General features: G+C 42.7%; 2 protein-coding genes across 17 annotated transcripts in view; one reads left to right on the forward strand and one right to left on the reverse strand.

The window, feature by feature from the left end:
* SMOC1 (SPARC related modular calcium binding 1) overlaps positions 1–14,250 on the forward strand; it is a 418,437-nt gene that overhangs the window by 327,266 nt on the left and 76,921 nt on the right. For 6 of the 12 annotated variants that reach the window (XM_068254051.1, XM_068254050.1, XM_068254055.1 and 3 more), the window contains one exon: positions 9,757–9,846. The exons of 3 other annotated variants lie outside the window; for them this stretch is intronic. In XM_068254051.1, the coding sequence (XP_068110152.1) occupies positions 9,757–9,846 (90 nt within the window). The remainder of the gene's footprint in view (positions 1–9,756; positions 9,847–14,250) is intronic. 3 more of the 12 variants (XM_068254053.1, XM_068254058.1, XM_068254059.1) reach the window with 1 other exon arrangement.
* Positions 1–14,250, reverse strand: part of LOC137532982 (son of sevenless homolog 2-like) — a 199,955-nt gene that overhangs the window by 60,448 nt on the left and 125,257 nt on the right. The window lies entirely within an intron of this gene.

The raw sequence follows: 14,250 nt of genomic DNA on the forward strand, positions 1-14,250 counted from the left end.
GGGGGACCTGTGGAATCAGGCCCTCTGCTGTTTAGCACTCACCTCCACCTCCGACATGCTGCCAACATCCTGCCAACACCTCCAGCTCGTGCTGCTCCACTCCAAAATGCTTGCCCATGTGTCCCCAGCCAATATCGCCGCAAAAATCCGCATAGGAAGTGGGGTAGAACATCCGGATTTCTCAGCCAGTGTGTTGTGCGGCCTCCGGTTCCCATTTGTTTGTATTGGCCGGATGGTGCAGTCCGGCTCCGCCCCGGATATGGCTGCCGGAGGGGCCGGATGAAAAAATAGCGCATGTTGGAACGGAGGCCGGAGTCCGGATCCGGCCCGGATCCGGTCCGGCTCCGGTTCTGCAGAACGGACCCATGTGAACGGACGCATAGGCTTTAATTGCTATGCCGTGCGTCCGTTCCGTCCGTTCTGCAGGCGGTGCGGCTCCGGCACGGCGATTCCGGAGGGCCACCGCAAGTGTGAACCGGGCCTTAGGTAAGAAGTACTGTCAAAATTATTTTGAAAATGTTCTTTCTTGCTGGTTTATTTACAATTAATTAAAATATCACCTAGGAGGAAATTCAGGAGAAAAATTGATTTGTGCCTTGGTCTGTTGCTGTTACTGCTTGTGAGGAAACAGGAGTTGGTAGCACCGGAGCAGTGCTTTTCAGCGCAGGAAGATTTGGGCGCAGCCGGCGCCACCATAGACTGTAATAGAAATTACAGCTATGGCGGCGCTCAGTGAGTAACGTTGGCGCCGTCAGAAGACGGAGCTGAGGTTGCTTTTAAAACACAATAATTCGGCCTCCAGCAACAGCTGGAGGCCGAATTATATCATTCCCCCACCATCCATGGCGGCCTGGAGGGGGAATAGTAATTAATACGGCCGGGACTTGTGCAGAAGCAGGATCAGCCATATATCGCTGTATCCTGTGCCCGAATCTGCCGGCGCCGATTTCAAATGTATGCAGTAGCACACCTGTGAAATAAAACATCACAATATTCAAATACATTTTGGAACAATAACAGCATTACATTAAATCATCTTAAAAGTAACTGACCAAAACAATATTATATTTTAAAATAAAAATGTGTCCATTATATTTCCTTGCTATCATGTATTACATAAATAATGGTGGAAACAATATTTGCTAATTTCTTATGCTAGAAGTGTCACTAGATAGATAGATAGATAGATAGATAGATAGATAGATAGATAGATAGATAGATAGTGGAAAACCGCTGAGATAGGACTCGTACAGGAACAAAGTCTGTGAAGGGTCAAAGTGTAAGCAAGAGCAGACCAGGCAGATCAGTTAATGACAATAGCACTGTAGATATGCAGTTATATCACTTATCAGGCAAAACATTAAAAAGTCCCCTATGTGGCTCCCAAATAACTTTGATGATGATGGTGTGTGTGTGTGTACGCGCGCGGGGGGGGGGGGGGGAGGGGGGTTGGGGAGACCCCTTTCTACCTATTTGTGGAAAGGGTAGACCTCTTACTACATATTTGTGAAAATGGTAAATTCCTTGCTACCTATTTGTGGAAAGGGTAGACCTCTTACTACCTATTTGTGGAAAGGGTGGACCTCTTACTACATATTTGTGGAAAGGGTAGATTCCTTGCTACCCATTTTCATTGTTGCACTGTTAGAAATATTTTTTATACAACTGGTCAATAAAATGATTGTACACAAAGTAGCTTTGATGACCCATCAAGGCATGGACTTTATAAGACCCCAGAAGGTGTACTGTGGTATCCGGCACCAAGACTTGAGTTGTGAAGTAGGGCCTTCATGAATAGGACTTTCATGGTGACCACTAGTGATGATCATAATGTGCTGATTACAATTTTGTGAAATTTCCCATAATTTTTGTAATTACGATCATATTGAAAAAAATTGTAATTGCAAAAAAATGCAAAATTAAAGGGATCTAAGCATCTCCTGGCTTCAAATAACTGAAAGGGCTGCCATTGTTCAGAAGCTCACTCCTCTGCTATTTTACTACTGCTATTATCTAGGCTAGGTGTGAAATGTTTCAACTGTAACTGAAGTTTTCTGTTTGAAGTACAATGGGGGTTTGTTTGTGGTCAATTAAGTCTAATGAGGTGATTTCTTATCTGTTTTCCACCATCTCCTGCTCAGCATCTGCAGGTCCTTTAAGGTCGGTCGGACAAAGTGGCTATTTTAACCCTTAGATGTAAAAAATGAGGTAAAATGAAAGTTTTTTTTGAATAATAAACCACATTTTTAGAATGCATTTTTTATTTGCTATAGAGCTGCCCTGGGTGTTAAAAATGATGCTCGGTTCACTTTAACCATTTAACGGCATCCTATCGTAGTAAAACGTCATGCTTACCGCTATTAACAGCAACATGACGTTATAATACGTCGCGCATTCCCGCCACTGCTACCGCCGTGTGCGCGGCGCTACCGCCGCTGTTCCCGTCGGGATCCCGTGCTGGGTGATTGGGGAAGAAGACCGAACGGTCCTCTACCCAATCGCAGTGCCTGGAGTGAATGGACGTGACTGCGAACAGCGGCTACGTCCATTCACATAAACAGGAAATGTAACAATTAAAGTGTAGTAAAAAAAATAAAAATAAAGTGAACACTTCCTATAATGTGTTCACTAGCGCCATCTTGTGGATGAATTTTCAAGTATATACACATCATTAATAAAATTACACTTCCAACACCCCCCCCCCCCCCCAAAAAAAAAACACTTGTAAAAAAAAAAATCAGCTTAAAAAAAAAATGTGTTGCCTTAGGGGCTTTTTTATTCTATATTTTATGGGGGGAATTAATTTTAATTTATTACATAGGGGCTTGTAGTTATGGCCGGAAAAAAAAAAAAAGAACAGAAAAATAACACTTATATTTCAAAATAATATACTGTCGCCATACATTGTGATAGGGACATAATTTAAACGGTTTAATAATCGGGACAACTGGGCAAATAAAACGTGTTTGTTTTATCCACAGGAGAATGTTTAATTTTAAAACTATAATGGCTGAAAACTGAGAAATAATGATTTTTTTTCTGTTTTTCTCATTAAAATGCATTTAGAATAACAAAATTCTTAGCAAAATGTACTATCCACAGAAAGCCTAATTGGTGGCGGAAAAAACGAGGTATAGATCATTTTATTGTGATAAGTAGTAATAAAGTTATTAGGGAATAAAAGGGAGGAGCACTGACAACTGAAAATTGCTCTGGTCAGTTAGGATAAAAACCCTTGGGGGTGAACTGGTTAAGCGTAAATATGACCATACTCAATTTGTTTTCTGTAATTACGATCATTTAGGTTATTACATTTTCATAATTACTACATTTTTTGTAATTATGAGTATCTCAAGGGACACATTTTCATGTACACTGGTAATTTTGTAATTTCGTATAATTTTCTTGTTTTGCAATAAATTATGATTAACATGAAATTAAACACAAAATTACGATTTAACGTGAAATTACGACACGCAATAATGAATTCTCTAATAATTACAAATAACAGTTTTGTGTCGTAATTGCAAATTTCTTGTTGTAATTATGAAAAACCTAAATTTCAGCTTATCACTATTGACCACACTTGTTATATGATTCCTGGGAGATGGGGCACTTGGCTGTAGGGGTCGCCAGGGGGCAGAGGGATAGAAACATTTTTTGGGGGGAGAAGGGGGGGGGTCAAAGGGCCACTTGGCTGTAGGAGTCACCAGGAGGCAGAGGGATAGGGACATTTTTTGGGGGAGAGGGATTGAAGGGCCACTTGGCTGTAGGGTTCACCAGGGGGCAGAGGGGTAGGAACATTTTCTTGCGGGGGGATCAAAGGGCCACTTGGCTGTAGGGGGCAGAGGGGTAGGAACATGTTTTTTTTGGAGGGAGGGATCAAAGGGCCACTTGGCTGTAGGGGTAACCGGGGCAGAGGGGTAGGAACATTTTTTGGGGGGGGGGGGGGGGGGATCAAAGTTTTGCTCAGCGCCCCATGATTTCTAATTACACCTCTGTGAGACAAGAAATGAGCCGTCATCAAAATTCAAAATGAAACTTTGCCATGTTCCATATATTAAGACTTTGATGTACCTAGAATTCCTCAATGTCTGGCTGTGGTTGTTTCATTTAAATACCAGCTGAAGGTACTGTATCTTGGCTCATCCCTGGAGCACAATCCTCCAGCAATGTGGATGTAATTTCTGATATTAGTATAGATTTTAAATCAAAAGCATCATTACTGCAGAAGAAAAGTTCAGATCTTTTAGCGCAGGCATTCTTTAATCATCCATGGGAATGGAAAAGCAGATGCTGAAGATCTCCACCCATCTTCAATCTCCCGTGAGGAGACATCTCTGTCAAAATGTCACTATTATTTTCATTAAAGGCTTATTGCTCTGTGTCAGCCAAAGAGCTCAGACACAAGCTGTGGTTGCTTGTCTACATCGTCTTATTTTAAAGCGTCTATATGTACAAAAAATATATATCTTACAAAACTGAGTTTCAACCGCTACAAAAAGAAAGAATGAATAGACTCCACTCTTCAAACAACAAAAATAAACCAGAGAGAGTAAAGCCTACACAGGATAGAGAGATTTAGAGAAGTAGACCGGCACTAGATGCCTTGGCACTGCTGGGAGAAACAGGTGCAGTGATCGTGTCACCAGATACAAACTTGCAATGGTAGAATGTGAGGAGTAACAGAATCTGGGCACCGACCACAAAGTGTAATGCCAAAGTCACCTTTAATCCATTCCCAGCAAACCTGACCTAGCAAACAGTGTTCATATATATAGAAAGGATCACAGAAAAAAGTTCATACAGGATCTTTTTGAGTACAAAAATATCAAAAACTTTATTGACACAAAATTGCAAAGGGATTCATTAAAAGTATCTCTGTAAGAGGTTCCTTGCAGATTCTTCCAATACAGGACAATAGCAATAATAAGAACTTTGTTGTAGACTTAATGCAATTTTGATGAGGCAACGACACGCTCGTTTCGGGCACACAAGGCCCTTCGTCAGGCCAAATTGCACAAAGTGCTATCTGTTATTCCTGTGGACAATACATGGTAGAGACACCAAGGGAGCAAGGAAACATCTGCACCAACCTGATGTATATTGCATGATCCTAATGGCGGACGAGGTATACATCCAATGTATCCAGATGCTAACATAGGAGTGCACTAACCGTAACAAAGTGCATTTATATACTGTATACAATGATATCAATGGTATAAGGCTTACCGCCTGTTACACTGCTTGCTATGTCAGGCTTGCTGGGAACGGATTAAAGGTGACTTTGGCATTACGCTTTGTTGTCAGTGCCCGGATTCTGTTACCCCTCACATTCTACCTACACAGGATAGCACTGCAGATATAGAGCTTCGCATTACACTAACATGCGTGTCTGCTAGTGAGGTTATCTACTCACGGTCCACATAACTCTATTTTCTTCTTCCGGGTTTAAAGGAGGAAGTAGTGGAGTTACGTGGACCGCAAGTGAAATGCATCGGCTATAGGTGGTGACATAGGTAAGTTAACCCCCCCCCCCCCTCTACCTCTGCTGCGGGCAGCGCTATCTAATTTAAATTTTGAATACGAATAGCTATGTACTTGTAGCTATTCATAGCTAACGACATTAGTGTCAACATGCTTTTACCATGCTAGGTTGATCTAGTTGGGGTACATTTAACCAGTGGAAAGAACCAGTATTAGCAGGCACAGATTAGCAGGCTGCCCCAGGTGGGAAGTGCACCCCCCACGTTACAGCTATTTCACAGAGGTAAGCCGCGTCACCAGAGGTCTTAAATGGACATTTCACCAGGTCTGCAAGGATTCTTGTTTCACTCAAGTAGTGGCAGTGACTGTGACTATATTTTGATAGTTCTATTATTATTGTTAATGAGTGATTTATGTTACACCACTCTGATTGTTAAAATTACCTTTAAGAAGTTCATTGTCCTTCTGGTCTTTTAAGTGTCAGGCGCATTCAGACACAAAGACCCAGCCCCTTAACCTCTTGAGGACCGTGGGCTTACACCCCCCTAGTGACCAGGCTGTTCTTTACTATTTAGGCCACTGCAGCTTTAAGGCCTCGCTGCAGGGCCATACAACTCAGCACACAAGTGATTCCCCCCCCTCCCTTTTGAGCTTTCTGTTGGTGGGCTCTGATCACTCCCAGAATGGTTGGGGAGTTTTTTGTAAATATTTTTTTGCTTTGTTTTTAAATAAACGGAGCTAGTTCTTTTGTCACTGTTTTTGTCACTTAGCTGTCCCCAGTACATCCCAGCCATAGATCACAGTGCTGTACAGTGTAAATAGACGGCGGTTTCGCTATCTAACAGTCTCCTAGCGGCGCTCGCCACTGGGGGACTGATGACGGAGAAGAGCTTCATCATTCAAGTGGAGATGCGCATGGATCGGCACCCGCGATCTCCTGCAAAACATGCCCCCAGGATTGCATGCCAATGGGTGTTAGGCGGTCATTAGATAGTTAAGTTCTGTCACCCATCACCCGCAACACCCCAAATTACATTCTTGCATGTGATCACACCCACCTCTCACTGTAGACCTAGTTATAGGTACAAAAAACATCAGTCCAGATGCATGATGCAGATGTGTTAAACCTATTAACAGCCCTGCAGGCATTATCTCGAGATAGATAATGCATGCTAGGGTGTCTTCTAACGTCATATGCCATTTAGCTGCCTAATGCAGCTATGCAGAGCTGCGCAGGGAGCTATTTTATATTTACCTGTTCCAGGATTGGCTATTCCTTTTTATCCATCGGCGGCGCTGCACTCTCGGTATCCTCTTCAGAGTTCCAATCACATGATATGACATGCGATCATAACCTAGGGGGATGGTGTCGGTGGTGCACCACCCCTCTTCCAACACTGGGCAGCGCTGTACCGCTGACACCACCACCTGGGTTACGATTACATGTTTATCGTCATCGGAACTCCAAAGAGGATGTCGGCATTGCACCACCACCAGTGGAGGAGAGGAGACGCCATCCAGACGTCCGGAACGGGTGAATAGGAAAGCTCCCTGTTGCTCTCTGCATACCCTGTCAGGCTGGGGAAGGCACACTTCCCCAGCTGCAAAAAAAAAAAATGGCCGTGCAGCGCACATATAGCTTTGCCATATGTGGCTGCAAATAGTTTAAAGCAGGATTGTCAGCCACAAAAAACAAATTCTATTTAAACACTGCAGTGTGTTTTAAATGCTGCCAGAAATCTCACCCTGCAAGTACAAGCTCTCCAAACTATTCAGGAATCTCTGCTGTTATTATATTTTCTCAGTCCCCCAGGCTCTTTTCGGTGTCATTGCCAATGACCCTCCCACCTTCCTGCTTCTCACTGGTTGGCTGATCAGACTGCTGCCTAGCTGAAACATTATCCTCTGCTCACTTGTGTTTACAAGCAAGGCTTAGTGATTTGAGGAGAAAAGAAAAAAGTTAAGGGAAAGAATGACATCAGGATTTAGCGTCAAACTGTGGGCAAAAGACGTGGTTCCCACCAGGAACAGAATTATTTTCATTTACTATATAAAATTCGCTGAAATCAAAATGTGGACAATACAAAACATATGTTATGTAAGTAGATCAAGTATCTATCTACTTATATATGTGTTTTTATTCCCTGGCATAGTAAGGCTAATCCTCCTGCTTTAAAGGATACCTGACCTGATATGTGACATGTTGAGATAAACTTAGGTAGTCAAACAAAGTCAAATTTAGCCTGATGTCCGTTGTTTTAAAAGCAAATGCTGTTTAGTGTGAGGAGCATAACGTCTTCACATTAAATCACATATTATAGGTGGAAATAAACTGTTTTGATACTGACGTGGACCTGAGCCTTTATAAAATCTAGCATGTGCATGGATCTTTGCACAATAGCCAACACACCATAATAATCCTTTCACTGTGCACAGGGAAGACTTCTAGAGTTCCTGTATCAGGCTAGGACCTGGGATATATCCCTGGAAGTGGTTGGTAGTTGGTCTACCTGCATTGTGAATTTATCACAACTGAACTATATGGTGCATATATGTAAAGTCTGGAGGTAAAGAAAATAGGTGTTTCACTTTTTCTTCCTTTTGTGACAGTGTAAAAGTAATTTATAGTGCAGTTTAATCTGGGAGAAATGTACATATGTATTTTAAATATTTCACAATAGAGGTCCTTTAAATGGCTTAAAGGAGATAGCTTTGGATATAGCGCTATTAACAGTGAAACTTGAAACATACTTATACTGTAATAATGTATCCGTCACGTTGGGCGAAGTGGTGATAGGGTTGGTGATAACCATAATAACGTCATCTCCATAGAGACAAAACTTGTGATGAACTTGCCCTTATTGCAGATCTGTGATATCTGTACGTTTACGGATCATCAGCACCAATTGCTCCATCGCTAATGTTAACACATAGAATGTACTGTTGTGTATTTACTTATGAGTGGCCCTATCAAATCTATTATGCTGATTAGTATAGTGGAGCACCTCTACCAAGCTCTGGGCAAGTCCAACTGCCAGATGCCTGGATCTCAACCTGGAAGCAGTGCTATCCTCCACCCCCTCAGCTGCTCCACCCACCTTATGACAGGTTCTCCATGCCCCTTCCTGCAAACGCTCAGGAAACACCACAGCCAGAACTACATATATGCAATTATAGTTATGTCCTTTAGTTTCATGGAGAGTTGGGTTGAGTGGGCAACACTCATATGTTCACTTACCTTTTTATAAGAATGGCTAGGTTCCATGACTTCTAGGGAAATCTGTTTTGGTCACCTTGAGTTTTTTTGTTTAGGATACTAGGCTTAAAAAGGATAACTAACACTAGCCATTACACTCATTACACATTAATTCAGCACTGAATCCCTGCCATCTACTACTCTGAAGGAAAGAAAGTGATTTCTCTTTCACATGCAGACAGTCTGATGTTAATTATTGTGTTTGTGATTTTTAATACTTGCAATGATGCAGATCTAGCTTTTATAAAGGCATCAGCACACAGCAAGATTTTATGGGAGAACTTTATGTGAACAGTTGAGGAACACAACAGTGTTACAAGGAACTGTTGTTTTTAATCTTTTTGTCTTTCTTTATTTTCTTTCTCTTTTGTTTTGCCATTTTTTGTGTGCTCAGTACTAAAAACATATATATTTTTTATCTATTAAAAATACTATACAGGGAACACATCATATTTGTGATTTCAGCTTGCAGGTATGACTTCAAAGATTTTTGTAGGTTGTCATTTTTTACAGAGGGCTCTTTTGCATGACCAGCTGATGGTAGAAATGAAATATTCTTAAGTGGTTTTTATATTTGTATGAATCAGTTAATAGGAAATATTTTTCAGTTTTAATAGTTTTTCTTAAAGTTTTCATAACAGAACAAATGTAATAAAACAGTGCATGCTTATGAAAGAAAGAGGCGGATCTCCCCAGTCTCATGGCTATTGTCTCAAAATGTAAAGAAAATAACACCATCTCTAACAAATATCTATAAAAATAGGAATACTTTTTGAAAAAGGAGCCATAACATTTCAGTAAGAGATAATCACAGTCTTATAAATAATTTCAGTAATCACTACTGCATGAGTGCAGAGTTATGTTTATGTCTTGATTTGGAGATTTGTTGTACTTCTTTGTATTTGTGTGTATGCGTGTGTTTGTGTGTGTGTGTCAGCGTGGCCGGGCCACGTGCAAACCCCAACCATTCAACAATTCTGCAGAGTAGATAGCATTAACCTCAATAATGGTAGTTTCCTTTCGTTTTTTTCTTACTCTCAATTCAGATGATGGATCCAAGGCGACCCCTACAATGGAGACCCGGCCTGTTTTTGAAGGAGATGGTAAGAGGGCTTTTCACTCCATATGAATAGCATAATTCAACACTACACCTTTCTCTTGTACAGTGTTTTCTGCTGTGGAGTAACACCACTGCTGCCATGCACGGTGTTACTACAACTGCCATTCAGCTGCATTTAAATTGCACCCAAATGGTGCTCATAGGACGCAGACAGGACGCTGAACTGCTTGACAAATGTGCAGTTCAGCCGTCCTTTTGAAAGTGGCCTTAGGATGGACCTTATAGTAGTTTTAAGATGAAAGCGTATTGGGGGGGGGGGGGTAAAGATTAGAGAGACTGCAAGAGGTGAAACGAGTCAATTTAATACACATTCATACAGCTAATCTCTTTAGATATAACAAATTGTTAGCAGGGAAATGTCAAAATGTATATAACATTGGATACTCTGCATCCCCGACGCGAGCGCATACCTACATTACCGCCGATTTACACAGTGACATACAGCGGACCAGAAGTCATGTACGTCTAAGGCGACGCGTTTTTCAATTTAGCGTTGTGGCACACAGAAGTGTATTTTAGCAATACTCTTCCGCACAGTTCCTTTCTTCAGCCACAGGAAGTGAGCACTAGAGAGACTCACTTCCTGCTTGGCCTGCTGCCCGACGGGAATCCTCGAAGGCTTGCTTTAGAGGTGCCGGTCGCAAGGCACCAAAACCGCCGGTGGGCAGTGTGAAACTGGCCTCATGGGAGTAATGTTGTGCCCCCTAGTGAATGTTACTGAATTCCAGCCTCTGCAGTGGAGCAACACAGTGTTCTGTTGCTAGCCCTTCACAACTGTGTTAAATGCACTTGAAAGATTTTCTGCTAACAAAGAAAGAAAACCTTTAGTCTGGAGAGCATTTCCTGTTTTAATTGCGGTCTGTAGCAAATCACTGCAGTTTGTGAACAAGGCTTTGTGATGCAGCTATAAGTACATTGTAGGCCTTTTTATAACTATGTAGGAGCAAAATCAGACTTGAAGGCCCCATTCCTGCTCTATGTGTCCTGGATTATTGTTCAGAATGCATAAGGTTTGCAATGCTCAATTGTTGCGTAGGCATGTTCATAGCTTCACATATGCTGTCTATCCATCTTAGCCTCTGCCGTCCTTGTCTTCTTTCAATGTTACCAATTTGTAGTTATGCTTCTGATAATGCAGGATAAGGCTCAGTTTCTGTGAAGCATTGTTTAACCTCCTGAGCGGTATGGATGAGCTCAGCTCGTCCATCACCGCCGGAGGCTGCCGCTCAGGCCCTGCTGGGCCGATTTTCTTCAAATAAAAAGCAGCACACGCAGCCGGCACTTTGCCAGCCGCGTGTGCTGCCTGATCGCCACCGCTCTGCGGCGATCCGCCGCGAGCAGCGGCGAAAGAGGGTCCCCCCAGCCGCCCGAGCCCTGCGCAGCCGGACCAATCAGTTCCGGCCAGCGCTAAGGGCTGGATCGGAGGCGGCTGACGTCAGGACGTCGGCTGACGTCCATGACGTCACTCCGCTCGTCGCCATGGCGACGAGGAAAGCCAAACAAGGAAGGCTGCTCGTTGCGGCCTTCCTTGTTTATTCTGGGGGGCGCCGGAGGCGATCGGAAGAACGCCTCCGGAGCGCCCTCTAGTGGACTTTCATGCAGCCAACTTTCAGTTGGCTGCATGAAATAGTTTTTTTTTAATTAAAAAAAAACCCTCCCGCAGCCTCCCTGGCGATCTCAATAGAACGCCGGGGAGGTTAATGTTCAGTATTATATGAATACTTGCTAATACACAATTTTAGAAAATTAAACTTAAGTAATGGCAAACACTAAATAAACAGCAAAACTGTACACCTGAAGTGAGAAGGATATGGAGGCTGCCATATTTATTTCCTTCTAAACCATACCAGTTTCCTTGCAGTCCTGGTGATGATCTCTTTGGCTGCAGTTGTGTCTGAATCCCACACCCGAAACAAGCATATGGCCATTCCAGTCAGACTGCATTTAGAAACACCTGATCTGCATACGCTTGTTCAGGGTCTATGGCTAAACGTATTGGAGGCACAGGCTCAGCAGACAGCCAGGCAGTCTGCATTGTTTAAATGGAAATAAATGTGGCAGCCTCCATATCCCTCTCAGTTCAGGTCTGCTTTAAGACATCCAAATCTCTGACTTATCACATTGTTCTCTTACTCCCCCCTCCCCCTTTTCCAGCAGGTAAACCTGCCGATTGGCTCTTGTGTTTACCACCATAGGGCCTGTACACACTGCTGCGCTTGCGCTGCGTTTTTAAATTCGCTTGCGATTTTAAAATCGCAAAGCCTTCATTAAAATAGAAAAAACGCATCGCACTGGTGTGTACAGGTCTTCACTATTTTCATGATTTTTCATAAGATCTTGCGATTAAAAAATGCATGCAATTTCCAAAGCGCAGCTCAGCAGTGTGTACAGGCCCTTATTTTTATCATTTATCAAGGTTATTTGTTCCTCAAGCTGTAATGCCTCCAGCTCTTCTCTGGTTCCGCATCCCCAGTGAAAAGTTATATTTTTAGGCATGCACACCATCTGGTGGTTAAAAAGAAGAACTGCATGCATGGATTTCCCTGTAAGCAACTGACATCACAGAAAAGCAGTAGAGTTGAAGGAAGGTCAATGGATCTGGCAGGTACCTGAGCAAAAGGGTCTCTTATGGTATCATACTGTGTTTCTGAGCTTCAGATGCTTGTCCTGATCTATTAACTGGATCACTATTATTGTTACCGCCTTGTCTTCACACTTGTAACTGCCGGCTGTTTAGACCATTGGCCTTTCCATATCATCTTGATACATCACTGTTTCAGCTGGCTCTTAGCATACCTCCCAAACTTCTAAGACAAGGAAATGGGACACTTTGTGGAGCAGACATAGTTATGGGGAAAATATGGTCTCACCACTTCTCTAACATACTAACATGCCACCAAGAGTTTATGAGCAAAAGAAAAGAGAGCACATTATGATTATTTTCTATAGCCCTGGCATTTTCCAGTTCACTACACAGAGCACATCAAACCATTCCATTCACTGTTTGTCAATGAAGCTCACATTTGAATCCCTACCACAGCCATAGCCGAATATCCCTAAAGGCAAGGTTCTCTATACAGGCCTTCCAAGCAAAGACCTGCACCGCCTGCAGTTAGTACAGAATGCCACTGTAAGGCTATTAACTAGCCAACGCCACCATTGCCACTTAACACCAACCCTTCGTTCACTCCACTGGCTAACAATAAAATGGAGAATTCTGTTTAAGATTGGCTTATTGACATTTAAATCCTTGCACAATCTGGGCCCTGGATGCCTGAAGGACTTGTTGCAACTGCATCACACCACCACAATCTTAGATCAAAAGGATCTAATAACTTGGTAACACCTCAAAACCTTTGGAGACAGAGCCTTCTATCATGCTGCCCCTACACTTTGGAACTCCCTGGCACACCCAATCAGGACATCTCCATCCTTGGGAGCATTTAAGTCCAAAATGAAAAGCCACCTGCTTAGTTTGGCACTTATGAACACCTGACTATTTCCGCTGTAGTACAGTCCAGCCTGCAACCCTGTATTGATCTTAGACATATCTGTGCGCTTTGAGTCCTATGGGAGAAAAGCACTTTACAAATATGATTGTATTGTATAACATACTAGCAGAGTGCCCTGAGAAAACTCACAGAAAAACAAGGTAGAACATATAAACTACATGCAGTTAGTGTCATGGGCAAGTTTCGGCCTGGAACTCAAATGCTGCAGGATGGAGGTACTATCCCCTATGCCAACATGCTGCCCAATCATACTTTGTTCATTTACAAGTCCTCCTTTACATAATAATTGTGAAGTAAGCAAGGCAATAATTTAGATAAGCCATACAATGTAACACCATGCTACCACTTTAAATGAACAGCAGAAAAGCAATGCACTGAATATTATAAATGGTTATTTTTTTTTTTCATTCTCCTCAAACGCATTAACCACTTTTTCATAGGTAGATACAATTATTTATACAGATCTTTACTTCAGGCCAAAGTTAAGAATATTGACCTCCTCAGTTCTGTGCTGTTTGGGGTACCTGACACAGCTAGTAGCCAATCGGCTGCTACTTAGAGTGAAGTGGTTGTAAGTGATTGTAGACGATTGGCTACAACTATTGGTCATTTGGGCACCTGATTATAGGTTACTGCTAGACACCCATGGTGGGGGAGTTTAAGGTTAGACATTAGGGGGGTTTATGGTTGGGCATATACAATGGGAGGTTAGTGTTAGTCATTAGGTGGGGGGGAGTTAGGGTTGGGCACCTACAAGGGGTGGTTAGGGTTAGGCATTAAGTGGGAGAGGGTAGGGCACTACAAGGGGAGATTAGCTTTAGGCATTAGGTGGGGGGTGGGTTAGGGTTGGGCACCTACAAGGGGAGATTAGGGTT

This window comes from Hyperolius riggenbachi, chromosome 9 (genome assembly GCF_040937935.1).
Source record: "Hyperolius riggenbachi isolate aHypRig1 chromosome 9, aHypRig1.pri, whole genome shotgun sequence".
Lineage (NCBI taxonomy): Eukaryota > Metazoa > Chordata > Amphibia > Anura > Hyperoliidae > Hyperolius > Hyperolius riggenbachi.